General features: G+C 41.1%; 1 protein-coding gene across 6 annotated transcripts in view; it reads right to left on the bottom strand.

Moving 5' to 3' along the window:
- Positions 1 to 16,713, bottom strand: part of arid4b (AT-rich interaction domain 4B) — a 48,021-nt gene that overhangs the window by 26,084 nt on the left and 5,224 nt on the right. For all 6 annotated transcript variants that reach the window (XM_038737258.1, XM_038737262.1, XM_038737263.1 and 3 more), the window contains exon 3: positions 6,040 to 6,150. In XM_038737258.1, coding sequence (XP_038593186.1) covers positions 6,040 to 6,150 — 111 coding nt within the window. The remainder of the gene's footprint in view (positions 1 to 6,039; positions 6,151 to 16,713) is intronic.

Genomic DNA, 16,713 nt, shown 5'->3' with positions numbered 1-16,713 from the left:
AAGGGACTGAAAAAAGATTTAACATGTTCTGACCATAAAATAGTTTAAACCACAATTAACTATCTGGTTTCTTCAGCTTTCACTAAGGAGCAAAAATCAGCCGTTAAACTCAATAGAAATCATGATTTGATAATTATTGATATCGAATGATATGAAATTTTTTATCATGATAACATTTTTGACCATATCGCCCAGCTGGGGAGCCAGTTTGTAGGGGCCTGATGCAGCTGATAACATTAATATCTAGCAAGTATTGATATCTATCATTTAAAGGGGCTATGCTTAAATTTGTCAGTAAAGTAGATGCTGGATCATAAGCCAGTATGAGCACAGTTGATCCAAATCCAGTACCAGCACAGACCCACTCCAGACATCTTTAGCAGGTCACACAGACCCAGGTGAAATACAGGTAGCCTCAGCCAGCACGACCACAGCCAGAGATGTACAGCCAGAGATGTACAGCCAGCACCAGTCTTAACAGACTTATCAGACTTTATGAGGATTTTTCTAGAAGAGGTTGCCATTCAGGCTTATAACAGAGACAGACTGTTTTAAAGGTAGTAGTGGCAAATTGTTTACATGGGTCACAAGTAACATAGCATAGATAAAATAGGTATGTGTGCTTACGCTCAGTCAAATCCCTTTCTAACTTGACCAATATTAATTAATGGGCTAAGCAAGGGAAGCTGGGAAGGCACATACTAACACATTTCATACACTTCAATCAAAAATAAATCAAAAATTTACATGAGGGATGTGGGGGCCTGTGCCCCAGTAGACCTTTATGACTAGCAACACCCCTGTGTGTGACTATTTAATACTATGGCTCATTTCTGCTTTCGCTGAGCGACTGACCCCGAACTGGCAACTGCATCGCATCTGTTGGCGCCAACTGTGATGGATTTCTGTTCTGTGAATGTAAGGGCTACACTAACTGAACCATCCACCCACCCCCACCCCCACCCCCTCTGCATTTGCAGCCTCTCCTAAGTGAGCCACAGTAGATAATAATCTGATCACACTGTGGTAATCTTACATGGGCATGGTGACCTGGCAACACTGAGTGACAGAAAAGGCCACAAGTCAGGCAGGCAGGCAGGCAGGCACACACACACACACACACACACACACACACACACACATTTTCCAAGGAGCACATGTGAAAGGTGTCTAAGCAGCCAGTTTAGTATTACAAATGCCCCTCCCTTGTTTACATATCAAAATGCTCATGTGCTTTCTTCTCTGTTTCCTGAGGGAAATCAAAGTCTTCTTTGAGAACATGTGCTAAAAAAATTGTAAAATTATAATGGAAAACAGGCTCCTGTTTTATTGACTGTAATAGTTTAGAATCAAACAGCATACAAGGGCAGAACAATATGTTAAGCACAGTCTCAGAAAACAAGGTAACGAATTCAGACAATGCTGTCTCTAGTCAATTTCAAATATAACAGCAGAAACAAATCAGGCAATCAAAGTCTCGCTGTGAAGGCAGGATTAAGACAATGAACGAAACAAAAGCATAATGCAATATTGTCAGGTCGTAAAAGAAGACAGAAGAGGAAAGGAATCAAAATCTTCCCGAGGCAGCATTTCATCAGCTATGGAGATAATAACATTCCTGCCTGGTGGAATAAAGGAATCCCTCTCTCTTCACAGGTGCTCAAACAGAGGGAGGAGGGTGGCTCTCACTGTCCAAAGCCTCAGCTAGAGAGCGTCAATAACACCCGACCATCCTGACAACCTCCTAACTGTGAGCTTGGTTCCTGCACGGTTCAACTGAGGTCTGTAACACAAACTCTACAACCACTTAGAGGAAGATATAAAACTATAATTCTATTAAAATAGAGACTCAGTCCAGAAAAGCCCATTATATTAAAAGATTATTTCTTCCAATAAGCCTGAAAATGTTAGTTAGCTACAGGATGTTTCTGTTCATCATCCATCTCTCCTTTCTGCTCCTGTCTCTTCACATTATCAAAGCCTTCTGCTTTCCTGATTTTACAGGTTGTCTACCTTATTGTTATTTTAAAGAGGTGGTATTATGCTTTTTACTTCTCCTTTATTGAGTTATATCTTTTTTGTGCATGTTACAGGTTTGCAAAGTGAAAAAGCCCAAAGTCCAGCCCAAAGGGAGTTCCCATCTCCCACAGAAAACTGTGCTCTGAACTGCCTGAAAACACCTCGTTTATAGTCCAACCGCTTCCCTTTCATCCCTGTGACGTCAGAGGGATGAAAGCTTAACGTGCATCATATAACGCTCGCCAAGCAGCTAGTCCGACACGCCCTCAAAAACACTGGTGGAAAAACACTGAGCTGCAGCACACACGTCCTCTCCCTTCCAAACACTAGCTACTCTCCAGGCAGTCAATGGACATAAAGTTGTTACTGTGATGAAGAGACAGAGCTCAGTTAAAACTTTATGGATGAAAAATACTTTTGTTACAGATTAATATCTCACCACTCTGAAACTCTTGCTCCAGTCCATGTTGCCAAGCTGGTCGGCAACACATAGCCTACAACTGAATCAAAGCTGTTTATGGGCTTCTCGCTGACCCGCCTTTCTCTGCTTCTGATTAGCTAGTAGTCCTTCACTAGGAACTGCACATGTGCAACTCCCAACAAAGATCATTTAGAGACAAGATGTATCACTCCATTGCTAAAAGGAAGCCACCTAAATAGGATTTTGAACCTGAAAATGAGAATAATACCACCTCTTAACAATATAATGTTGTCGTTTAGATGATAATGTAATATTTGGCCAGGGGACATTGGCACATTTATAGCGACGTTGATCAATGTGCGGGGTCGTTAATAGAATTCCATAATACAACTCAAGAGTAAGTGTATATTTTACTCCAACATATGTACCTTTGACATTTGTGTCTTGTAAATCTACATCTGTTCTCCTCCATTTCCATTGACCTTGTTTGCATTAATGTTGCCTCTAATTAGTTCTTTGTCCTACACCGTATAATGCAACATAAGGGCAAAATTCCCCACATTTACTTTAAAGAAATCAGCATTGAGGCTACATACTGTATGTAATAACCTGTCTGTAATATATCTTTACATAATATAGACTACCCCAGGCAAAGTTTTTATTATTTGTGTCTTCTTATATATTTGTACACTGTTCTGTATACTTCTTTATGTTCCATGTACATTTTATTCCTGTTTTTGTGATAAAGATTTAAGAGGGGGGAATCCAGGTTACAGTATGTAACACCCGTTCTATTTCGTATAGGCTTCGCCCTCTAAGGCTATCGCTATTGGGTTAGAGGCGAAGCAGGATGAGTCAACACCTCACTGGCCCATACGGCACCACCAAGCACAACTCACCTGCCCAGAGCCATAATGAGCCACCCAGTCACCCGCCGACCGCGGCATTGGTGTCGGCGTTCACGCGAGCACTGATGGCAAGGCATGGGAGGCCGAGGGCGGACCAATGCGTAAGTCGGGAAACTGGGTGGGGGGCCCTTTGGGGACCGCCGTTTGCAGTCGTAATGACCGCTCATTTGACACAGCCTGGCTTCTGTGAACCATTTCTTCGTCAGAAAAATATCTGTACCGGGTGTGTATATGTACTGTTCACACGAAGCGAATGTCTGCTGTCATGGGCTCATACAGTTTCTGTGGGGAGGGGTGTGTGAAGGGACCTCTTATCGTGAACAGTGTGTACTTCTTGTTGCTTTGAGCTTCAAGCTGCAGATTAGCCACAAGGCTAACGGCAGCTGGCTCACACAGTGTGGGAAATGTGTGCTTGGTGTGGCTGGTTCGACTGAGACAGGCACAGACAGCATTTGTTCAACAACTTCCACAAAAGGAGCAAAAAGATTTCACACAGCTCTTTTTCGACCCATAGCTTACCAGTGGTCCGCTCTGACCGACGAGGGTCGGCCAGCAGCAATGAAACCGGTTGCTAGATGTCATTAGCCGCAGCTAATGTGGAGCAACGTGGGCACAGGGGGTCTCCCTGGTCGGCTGATCCAGACAGACCGCATGTGAGCATCACGTTAGCTATCCGTTAGCTCCCTGTTAGCTTGCCTTGTCACAGCAACCTAGTAGCGTCGAGGGCGGCGTCATCGGAGGTCGGAACGGGGGAAGCGAGGAGCCGCGAGGAGAGCCGTGAATGGGCAGAGCGGAGCCATCCAACTCCCGCTCTTCCGTCAACAGCAGATCGAGGGCCTCGTCCAGAGAGCGGGTGGACCGCCACACCCCCTCCTTCTGAACGGCAAGCTATCCGCCCGACGCGGCCATTCTTTGGGGGGGCAGAAAGGCGCAGAACAGGCAGTGCAAACCAAGAGTGAGCGCTCGGCTGGCGTGCTCCGGTCCGAGGCATGCCTGGCAGCGGGGACGGAGATCACCCAGCACGATGTAGCCCGTGTGGCAGACGCCGCGGCGATTCGCCCCGTTCTGGCCGGCTTGCTGGAAGACATCATTCTTCTTGTTTTCCAGCTCAGTGCTGAAGAAATTTGGGAGCCAAAGGCTGGGTCTCACCGTTATATATTTGGGCTACTGTGGAAACATGGCGGTGCAACATGGCGACGTCCATGTACAGGGACCCGCCGTGTATTTAGATAGACATGGCTCATTCTAAGGTAATAAAAACATAATGGTTTATTATTTAAGGTCTTTATACACCACTGAAAACATAGTTATGTATATTACACACTGAACCTTTGGGAGAGTCTTTTATTTGCATTCTGCTGTGAAATCTATCAGAGGAACTAGAAGAAGATGTACTATGAACACGTTGACTCTGTAACACAGCGCTCATTTTCTGACACAGTGCTTGTTACTGTGCCATAGGGTTAGTCCTGACTAATCACATGTGTGCTGTACATGTCACAGTGAGTGATACTGACATGGTGCTAATTGACTTTTTGAAGGTCTTCTAGTACCGATCATCATCATGAATAAAAATGTCACACAGATCTTTCACTGGGTTTTAAAGATCACTCACAAGACACCAGCGCCATATGCTGCAACCATCGACTTTGTTAAACAAGCAGAAAGAGATTAATGAACCAAAGAGCTGAAGAGGAATTCATTACAGTGGAATATTCAGACTCACAACAACTACTGAATAATTGCCATGTTTCAACGTTTGTGTAACAGAGCTCATATTCACATTGCAGCCACCCAAAAACAAACCCCACACTTACACCAATTAGTATGCAAATTATTTTATCAGCTCTAGACTGTCCTATTAGCTTAGTTTTACCCCACAATATTTAAACTAAGAATAGCACACAATCTAATTTGTCACATTGTTTGTGCCTGTCCATGAGACAAAAAGGCACGTCATTTGAGGATTTCAGCTGGTGTGCTAGAATGGCAGAACATCGCTGCTCTTTTGTCTCTACTGGGGGAACTACAGTGCATTGACACAGTGAAAAAGCCAGCATCCAATCTTTGTTCCTCCCACACACTCTAGCAGAACGAGAGACAAGCGATCTGTCTCTATTGTATTATCCAGATGCTCCAGCCCCACTGGGAAATGAGATACTGTATTATGTGCATCATGCAATGCCTTCATCAGCAAGGCATAATACCAATGGGGAAATAGTAGCCGCGCACAAATGTGGAAGCTGTGGAGGAGAGGGACGCCCGAGGACGTGACGGGTACCTGGTGGGCTAAGCCAGGCCCTGCATCTGGGACCCTGATCAGCATTTCAACTGTCTGAGCAGTACTAGCAACCTAAACCAGATGGTAGAGCATGTGAGCAACACAGCAGGATTTTTGGCAACATCAGACAAGAAAAGAATTTAAATACACTTCCTGAGAATCAATCAAATAGGATTACCCTGTAAGCATCCCAACAACCCGGTCTCTAAAGGAACGTCTTTTAAATGTGGCCATCTCCAATCTAACTGCTGAGATGTACACTAAAGCTGAGCTGTGTGATCTCGATTGTAGCCCCTTCACACAAAGACCCCACAAAGAGCCCGTAGCCCTGCTGCACTCCACTTCACACACAAAACAGACGATACATTTGAAGAAATTTTGGATCATGAGCACTTTGAAATGTGACTTACCTTGGCCTTGACTAGCCTCTTGGCAGTCTTAATCTTGGCCTCACAGAAAGCCCCTCGGTACTTGGCACTCACATCCGTCCCTACTGTCAAGTAGGGGGGCTCCTCCAGAGTCTGAGGGAATAAAGAAAAAACAAGAAACCAGTGAATTCAAAAGTTTTTTTTATTTTTATATATATATAAAGCTCTCAACTTACACAGGTGTATTCTCACAGCTAAGGCAGGAGGACACGCATACAAGCTTCACTTAGGCCAGCTACGCAAAAACCACCCGGCTCAGTGTTTCACCCATGAAAAACAGATACCATCTGCTCTGCGTATTGGAAAACAAGCCTCTGAGGGAGCAAACAAAAAGGCCACTTCACTCCTGCTTTGATGACTATAAAGAAGAAGCTATCTGGAACACATAACACCATCTTGTGTTATAATTGGATGTTTATCAACCCCCTAAGAACAGATTTACAGAGGATAGAGTACACAGGGAAAACAGGCTTTCTATGTGTGGATGAGGGCAGGCAATGTTTGCAGTTCATGTAGTGTAGAGATGAATTTACTAAGAGAGTTTCACCAAGGCTTGAGAAAAGGCCTAACCCAGCAGAGGCATATTTAGGCATCTTCCTAGATTAAGATCCGAAGTGGGCTACACTTGCTACTGCCAGGAACCATCACGACCAATTGCAACATGTCATTTCCTGAGGAAAACATCAGCTCCTTCTGTGCAAAAGTACAAATGTAGCAGTTTCACAATTTTAGCAGTGAACTGAACAAGAAACATGACAGAGTGACTGAATGAAGTGTGTGAAAATGAATGAAAGAACAATTTCCCATCAAGTTAGCTAACAAAAATCACTACCGAAAGATGGCTCTGTTCATATCGCATTTCCCCAAACAAGTTATGCATATTACATTTCACACTACATGTTGGTTACTTGTAAGACTCAATGAGATATATCAACCATTTTTTTGTCTTTCATTTTAGTTTTATAACTACACTTTAAGATTTACAAACCAAACAAAGTTCATAACAACTGTTTGTTGTTCCCACGAGGAGGGCAAAGAGTTCACAGGTTGCTGTTTCAACTAAAAACTACGCCGGCGGTGTAGGAACTAATCACTGAAACCAGCTGCTCTAGGCCTCAGTGGCACATACTTGTGCCATGACTGAACAGCATTTAGAACTGAAATGGTGAAAGTTCACATCTGTTCATTTGAGACCTTTGACAAGTTTTAACTGTTTACAGATTAACATTTATTTGCGGATCAAACTGATCTGCTCCTATCGAGGCCTTGTGTAACTGGTTTTATAAACTTTATAAATCCTGATACAGGTCAGATCCTTTGAGCCCCACTGGGCTCTGGGTACACCAGCTGCAAAAAAGCCCGGGGCAAGTAAAAGGCTCACACACACACACACACACACACAAGTCAGCCGACAGAACAGCTGGAAACTACTCAACTACGCTTGTTACTGTAAGTGCAATAGAACATTTGCGAGTAAAAAGCCAATACTTTATCAATACACCTGTTTAACAAGCATAAACTTGTAAAAAACGATATTTTAATCTGCTCTGTATGCAGACTCTCATCCTCCATGTTCTACATAAGCACAGCGTGCTAGCTCAGCTAATTTTGACCAAAACTCTCAAACAAAAGCTAACCCTTGCCACGTAAGTTAAAATTTGTCAAATTCTTGTAAACTTGCTGGCTGTTTACAAACCAGCCGCTCCTCTCTCTATGCCAGCGGTACCTGCAGGCAGTGACTCACAGCAGCAGAGGGGAGGCGGAGGACGAAGAAGGAAGGAAGGACTGATACTGACAGATGTCTGTCTGTCTTCATCCTTTTTAAACATCCTCAGTATTTTTATGTGCCCACTATTTATTTTCAATTTCCAGTGAGATATTGTTGAGTTTATTTAGTGACTTTGCTGTTGTAAACTTTACTGTTGCTGCTCTAGAAACAATTTTTAGTAATATTTAAAATATTAATTTCTAATCCTGTTATGACTTTATTCTTTTTTTAAAATAATATATTTTTTTAAAAGCAATTATTTAGTAATGAAAAAGAACCGATAAGAGCAGCGATAGGAGTAGTAGTCTCAATAAAATCCTAATGATACCCATCATAACAATATCATTTATTACTCACAGTTAAGAGTGCATATGTGCGCAGAAGGAGGGGTTGTCATTCCATTTTCAGCAAGAATGTTTGTCACTTCGCATCTGTGACACATTGTGTCCTTGTTCTGATTACTTTACTTTATTATTTATAAAGATTAAACATGACAATTGACTTTAGTCTTGATGTTATTTGATACATAGTGTAACAATAAGGACATTAACGGTATTGGATTTATTTATGTAGGTCTTTATCAGCAGTAGCTGTATAATATAAATATTCAATCAGGATCAGATATTCAATATTAAATGATTCTGATCCATATCTGGGTAACATGAACATGACCAGGACATTCTTAATCTGTCATCACCGAACTGCTGCTAACACTAGGTGAAATGAATCGCACACACATGAGCAAAATGTTACCTTTCGTGATAAAGTGGAGCAACAGGTGAAGCACCAATATGATTAATCCAAATAAACATAAGGGTTTTAAATCCGTGATTACTTTATTTGCCACCTGAGGCTACATTATCTTATCTGACAGACAACCAAAACATGTAGCAATGTCGGGCCACACACTCAAACCACAAAACCCCAAACATAATTTTATTAATGAGACATTAACAGAGGTGAAGAATATCTGGATAGCAAATACTTCCTTTCTATTAATCAGACAGATCTTACATTAACTCTCAGCCAAGTTATCATGCAGAGCAACTTCAATTTGGCTGTCATGCAAATAGAACGCCCTATCAAAGGCAGAAGTAGATGCAGTACTCTATACTAAAAATAAAAATGATTTGTAACAATTCAGTTCAGCTTTGTGAAAAATAATTGTTAGGTTGCTCTGTTCACTTAAAAGTAGTGTTTCACACAGTTTTTATTAATCCTGTACAGTGAGGCTGAAGTCTGGCTGATGTGGTTCTCTCTGTGCACAGCGGTTAAAAATAATTGAGACTTTTATATTTATAATACATCACTGCAAAGAAAAATTATAATAAATGAAACATTTATCATCCTTCGAAAAAAAAGCTCAAACTGGCTGCAAGTAGAAAAAAGGACAGAAACATGTTTGTTAACAGATGGACAAATTGCATCTTCTGTGTGAAGCAGGCCACGACGAGCCTGTCACAGCCAAGCTGGGACAAGTTGCCTCTTCTCCAGTGTGTCTGAGATTCTGACAGATGGGTTTCAGGGGCAGAGTCCAGTGCACTTCAGCCTCCCCACCTCTCAGATAAACACCTCATTAGTCTTTAGTGCAGCCTGGCCTCAGCACCAGCTGCCCTTGCCAGCACCAGGTTTACATGACACAGAAGCCACTTCCACTGGCTAACCAGTTCTCTTGTCAGTCATGGCTGCAACACAAAGCTGAGCTGCTACTGCGTATACCACTGTTCAAGCTCCTCTGTCATACTAACACTCGTCTCCTTTAATTTCCCCAGCTCTAAGCCTCTTCCTTTCTTCTTGTTTTTAGGGAGGAAGAGTCATACTACTGAGTCAGAGAGGGCAGCTTGGGTTATCTCGACAGCTATGGCTGCCAAACCTCCCCAACTTAACACGGCAGGGGCGATCCCACTCTAGTGAGGCCAGGGTTTACACTTGTCATGCTCACGTGTCAACACAAATAGAGGACACACTGTTGTTTCCAATGATAAAGTCCTACCTCCCTGCATTCATTGGATTAGATTGCCATTTTGCCTACAGCTGTCTGAAGAAAAACACAGGCTCCTTGTTTTTATTTCCATTGCTCCTGCCAGTGCTGAATGACTGAATGTTTTCAGAAGATCAACCAATCAGGTGACTAAACTCAGAGAAGCAAATTCCCTGCGCCTTCGGGAGGTGTAACATCGTCTCACCAACTTAAAGAGAGCTAAAATGCAGCGCACCTCACAAGCGCAGCTTTCGCCCTGAGACTGTCATAAAAAGAGCAGAGCAGTATTTATCATGAGCCTCAAGCACTACTTCAGCTTCTGCATGCAAAACCCAACGTAATGGTAATAGCGGTGGTACAATCTGGACCAGCTCTCTGGCTATTCACCTAGTGCCACTGATGTGGAAAATACTCTCCAGGCACAAGAGCTTGATTAAACACATACAAATGTGAGTTGGCATGAGGTGACAGAACACACATGTGGCTGGCATGGATAGAAACAAAACAAGAAACGGACTTTGCTTAAATACATCACATCTGAGAGGAGACAAAAAAATATACAGGTAGGCACATACAGGTAGTATTTATAAGGATGATCTACTTATGAGTCAGACATGCACAGATAGATATTAGATAACAACTTCAATTTATTCAGATTTTTTTTCCTCCACAAAGAAATCATCCAAAACTAATTCTAGAGGTGATGGTGTACCAGTGTTGATGGCTATAAAGCAGACTACTTCTGTTGAAGCATACAGACAATTTAAACAGAGTACTAGCACCTCACTGATTACAAGTGATCCAAAGCCTACTCAGTATTAAAGCCTTTCTAGTCAGGGAGCACAACAGGCAATGGTGCGACATTAAGTCAGAGCTTTGAAATCATTCCAGCTTTACCAAAACAAAATATACTAGAGTGACACTGGCAACAGCAGAATGAGATCGGTTTCTGCTCAATAAAGACTCTCAGGTCATGAAAAATTGAACAGCCAGCTCCACAGAGCGCCAGTTGAAAATAAGACGCTGCTTATAGTGCATTTCTTGGACAGCCTGAGTGACTGTAGCATTTTCATTCTACAACTCAGTAAAAAAAAAACAACACTTCCTGGCAGCTATCAAAAGGTAAAAGCTAAAGACAAAAAAAAACCTGATTGCACAGTTGTGGGTGATGCATGTAAACTGTGGATTATAATTCACTATGGTGCATGGACTCACTTTATATCAGTCATCAGGGAGGGGCTCAATGAATCCCTGATCAGCTGCTGTCCCGTGGAAGCATGCAGACACATTGCTGATGCATTATTCCATATTCTTCCTGCCTCTCATTCACTACCATTAAAGCCAATCATGTGACAGTCACATTTAAGAATATGTGCCAGATTCACAAGTCACAGTTCACCTCTGCTGAACCTTTACCTACGAATTTGTCGGATCAGCTAATAGTAACCTAGTTGTCATGATGAGCCTCGTGTTTGGAGATGGGTTAGTGGAGGAGCCTAATATTCTAGCCCCATTTTGTCCACTATCATAGACTATTTATAGCCTATGATTGCTCAGATGATTATTCCCAGATTATCTACATCACATTCATTATCTCTGCACAGTGTAAGCCTGGAGGGAATCATGCGTTTGGTCATGTGTGTGCATATCTGTCCGCAACTCAACTCACATACTACAGGACCATTCAGCCTGATATTTGACTGTACGCTCAAGGACCTCTCGTGATTGGGGATTACGGTAGTAATCTTTGTTCATTACGTCATGGTGATGTCAACTACTCCACTCAAATTATTACAAAAACTCGGGGCAAATCCATTTACCCCGACTTTATGAAGAGGCAGCTGTCAGTGGCAGCACCAATGGAAGCACATATTGTAAATGGTAAAACATCAACTAAAAGTCAACATAAAGTATATTTGCCTGTATTTCATTAAAATAATACATACTATCATAAGGTAAACCTGTTCTGTATGTAAAGTGATTTTAATTTATGTCACCAATATTATTAGCTAACTGGTTACAGTAAACAATCTCTGAAACTCATCTTCTCTTTTTTTTTTAAGGAAAACATTAAAAATGCCAAAACAAAGTGTTACGTTTTTCTGCCCATTTCCCATCATCACTCATCCACCAATTAACAAATAATTGTTTGTTTACAATTAAGAAATTGTAAAGAATAATGTCCACTTTAGATCAAAGGTTGAGTTTGTGTCTTATTTTCACACCAATGGTTCACTTCACTCTTGCATTCTTAATTTGTAAGATTAAAATTAGGTCACTACAGGTCCAACTGCCTAGGATTTAATCCAGATTGTGTGCCTCTTAAAGCTAAAATGACCCACGTTATTGTTAGGATGGATAGGTCACTATTGTATTTTGGTATGTTTCAAGTTACACAACATGATGTTAGGAACATAAACTGGTTCATATTCAGCTGCTGTGCCTCATCTGGTGGTGGAAACAGGATGACGTAACATTTAAATGCATAAATCAAATCAAGTGTACTAGATTTCAGTGTAACAGTTATTTTCATTCTGAGAATTACAGTGTATTGATGTCTGTATAAGCATACCATTCAGGCGCTAAGCAGCATTACTGAAATATTATAAACAATAGTTTTTGACCCATTATATTGTGCTATAATGAATAGGCTTGTAGGCCAAACAAAGGAACATACAAGAGGCACGCAGGAAAGAATTAAGCTCCCTCCCAGCCAAGCTCACTCGTACAATAATCCTGCTGTGAATCACCTCTTTGTCCAGACCAGAGTCACCACAATTCCAGTGACTGGTGCTTCAGCAGGAGTTGCCTTAGCAATGCCATGGCAGCTTTAAACTAGAAACACAGAACAACCTTAATACCTTTTGTGTATACACTTATTCTCCACAATTTAGAGCAGTCCAGCAAATCCACTCCTGCGGTATCACTAGCAATTCAAACCAAGGACACGACTTTAAACAGATTATTTTAATTTAGAAAAATTATAACAGTTTTAGACAAGTTCCAATAAATCACTGATAATTATACTGTTGAAGAAACCTATTTCTTAACCACAAACACATGGACTCGAAAGTATGGACAACTATTGTTAAAGAGGTCACATTATGATTTTTGGCTTTTTCCCTCTCCTTTATTGAGTTTGTATCTTTTTTGTGCATGTAATAGGTTTGCAAAGTGAAAAAGCCACCTCAAAGGGAGTTTCCATTTCCCACAGAAAATGCTGCTCTGAACTGCCTTTTCTTCCGCTTTCTTGTGATATCACAAGAAAACATGCATCATAATGCTTGCCTGGCGTCCAGTCAGATACACCCTCAAAAACACCGGAGAAAAACACTCTGAGCTGTAGCACACAGTGACAAGACGTCTGCCTGCTGCCTCTCCTCTCCCTTTGAAACACTAGCTACCCTCCAGGCAGTCAAAGGTCATATAGTTGTTACTGTGATGCAGAGACAGAGCTCAGTTAAAACTTTACGGATGGAAGATACATCTGTTACAGATTAATAACACCACTCTGAAACTCTTGCTCCAGTCTATATTGCTAAGCTGGTATAGGGAACTTGTACAGCTGAACTGAAGCTGTGTTTACCAGCTTTTCAGGACCCGCCTTACTGTGCTTCTGATTGGATAGAAGTCCTTAACTAGGTACTGCGCATGTGCAACTCCCAACAAAGATCTTGTAGAAGTGAGATGCATCACTTCATAGCTAAAATGGAGCATTCAACACACAGGGTGAAAAGAGGAGCTGCAGCAATGTGCAGTATGACAAAAAATACGTATTTTAAAAATAAATAAATAAATAAAAAAGAAACTATATAAACCTGTTCTGATACAACCCCTAAATAAAATTATGAACCTGAAAATGAGCATAATATGCCCACTTAAAGAATGTGTGATGTTATCCAACACCCACAAAACACAGACAATTGCATTAATCAGGCAAATCTTAAATGATCATGCTTACAAACTCATAGATCAGACTATATAGTTTACTCTAGGGCTGTAACTACTTACTATTTTCATTGTCAATTAATCAATTAGCTGTTATCAAAAAATCCAAGATGACACCATCAAATATATTGTATTGGCTACAACCCAAAGATATCCAGTTTACTGTCAAACAGGAGTAAAGAAATCAGAAAATATTTACATTTAAGAAGCTGGAATCAGAAAAAAAAAATTCCCCCTCCCTTTAAAAATTACTCAAACCGATTATCAAATAGATTATCAAAAAAGCGAATAATTTAATAGTTGACAACTTATCAGTTAATTGTTGCAGCTCTACTTTACTCACCTGAGCAACATTTATTCCAACCAAGTCCTTGGTTCCCAGGCAGGCACACATTCAACTAACAGCAGCCTCCTGCACCTGACCTGCTGAGGGTCTCTTCGCAAATGCTCTACTATGTACCATATTACTACAGCACCACATGCTGTTAACTCGTCTAAATGCAGGAATAACAACTCAACACATTTCACTCCCACAGCACTGCAATTATCCTACAGACAGCTTCGATCAAAAACTGTCTGAACAGTTCGGGTTTTGCCACAATGGAACAACTCTGGACTGCCATTTACAGTTAAAGGAGTAATCCAGCACTTTAGCATTGCACATCCATAAAGCTGGGGGACTCGCAACTTAAAACCCAATGGTCATAATTGAAGCAGCAGAGGCTTCATGTCCCATAAAGCATATTTAATGAAACCTCCTGGCCTCCTCCTAAATGCCCACTTCTTACAAACCCCACACCACCAGTTTGCAATGCAATCTTTATGTCAAAAAGCCTAAATATGAAGCCCAAACTGAGGTAACCACCGGTGACATCATCTGGGTTAGTTTTACTCCAGAGCCACAGAAGACATCATGCAACATTTTTTATAGGCAGAGTAATAAGCCTCATGATGAGGAAACTAAACTTCATGTGTAAAATAGATGGAGCGGCGCTTTAACTATGGTCCCAATTAGACACCTGTCCCCTTTTACACGTTGTGTGTAGCTACACGTTCTAATAAATTAATGTAATTAGATGCCAGGTCTGGTTTTTAATCAAAGTTCTTTGGATGTATAAAACCTCTTAAAGCCAGCTGGGTCGCCCACTTGAACAAGATCTAAGCTGCTTAGATCGCACATACAAATAAATGTCTATATGGACATGCTACACATTGTTAGATCAAAATAATGAATCCAAGTTGAAATAACTACAGTAACCTTTGGCATTCATCCTTTCTAAGGTAGGCTACCGCTACTGATATAGGGCTTTCTTTCTCTCTCTCTCTCTCTCTCTCTGTGTGCCTGAGGTTGGCCTAGATGCCTCTTTTAAACAAGTAATATTCATACTGGTTTAAATTTGTGGTCGACCAATATGGGGTTTTCAATGGCTGATGCCCATATTTGGAGAGCAGGGCGGCCGATGGCTGATATATGATACCGATGTCAAAACAAAGAAAATGTTTAATTCCATTATTCCATGCAGAGTACAATATAATATACATGGTTAATTTTGCCAATAACTTGCTGTTTTAGAAGGAATTTTAGTAATGAATGACAGAAAAATACATTGGGTTACACCAGTGGTTCTCAACCCTTTTTGGGCCAGCACCCCCCTATCCATTATCCAGGTCCCTCACCGCCCCTCCCATCAAAAAAAGATGTTGGCCATTTGCCCTAAATATTGTTGATTATTATTATTATTATTATTGTTTGTTGTTACTATTATTATTTTAAAAAACACAAAAAAAGCACATAATTGAATGGCAAACTACAGATTTAGTACTTTCCCAGGAAAGAAGAAAGGTATGTAAATAGCAATTATATTTAATCTAAAATTAACTGTCCTCCCAGAAAATGTGTGTGAACCCAGAGACTGTTTTCTTGGAAGTGGTCTGGGGAGAAGATTTTGAGCATTAAAGACTTAATTTCCTGCATTCTGGTGAAAATTTCTGCACCAATCTGGTGGAGATGTTTTTATTTATATTAAAGGAAACACAAAATTCAGGTGGCAGGTGACAATTAAAAAAATATAAATATAATAGAATATAATGAATGCAGTGAGGCTCTCGGGCATTCTTATTTGATTTTAAAATGTTTCTCCTGTAGATCAACTTATTTAATATCATCCCTGCTGAGTCAACATACATGATTTAGTCTTCCTTCGTCTTCTGTCTCTTTTGTTTGGGGAAATAACCTCTTTAAATGTGATTGTGGCACCTTTTTACCAAATGAAACTAACCGACAACACCTGTGATCAGACAGAAACCTCACCACAAATTCACACAACTTAAGCAGCTATGATAAAGTGCAGCTGACAGTCCCAAACAGAGCAAGGCTTCGCCTCAGTTTTTGAGGTTACATTTTTATAGACTATTAAAACTCTACAAGTCACATTACTGCTTAGGAATAAACTCACAGGGTTGAAGTTGGGTCCACTTTACGGCACTCGCTGGTGTCGCATCAGGTGCTGGGCGCTGGACGAAGTTGCTTTCAGGGGAAGTCCGACAGCGGAATATCCCTCTTATAAATGTGTAACCACTGCGATAACAAGGCATTCATGGTGTATTTTTTAGATAAATTAAAGCTTTACCACGGTAAAACAAGAAACAAGAAACAGGGCGTCCATTTTCCATAGTTTACATAGTACAGTTTACAGATCATCCTCTGACTTCCCATGTCCATGAAGGCAGCACGGAGCTGCGCCACAAGGAGCTGACAGAAACATTGAAGAGATGAAGAGTTACGATACACACCGTCTCGCAAGTCGCACTGGACTAAATTGGCAGGTTTTAATGTTGCACACCACAGTTTTTCCCCCAAGTAGTTGAAAGTTTAAACTCTTATTGCTGTGAATATTTTGTGTAAACTCGCCTCAACAAACGCCTCCTTTTCCAAAATATTGCTTCCAGCACCCCCTTC

This window comes from Micropterus salmoides, unplaced genomic scaffold, assembly GCF_014851395.1.
Source record: "Micropterus salmoides isolate LMB-PRFRI ecotype aquatic unplaced genomic scaffold, ASM1485139v1 Ms_hic_scaffold_22, whole genome shotgun sequence".
NCBI classification, from domain to species: Eukaryota; Metazoa; Chordata; class Actinopteri; order Centrarchiformes; family Centrarchidae; genus Micropterus; species Micropterus salmoides.
This window is presented reverse-complemented; position numbering and strand designations above follow the sequence as displayed.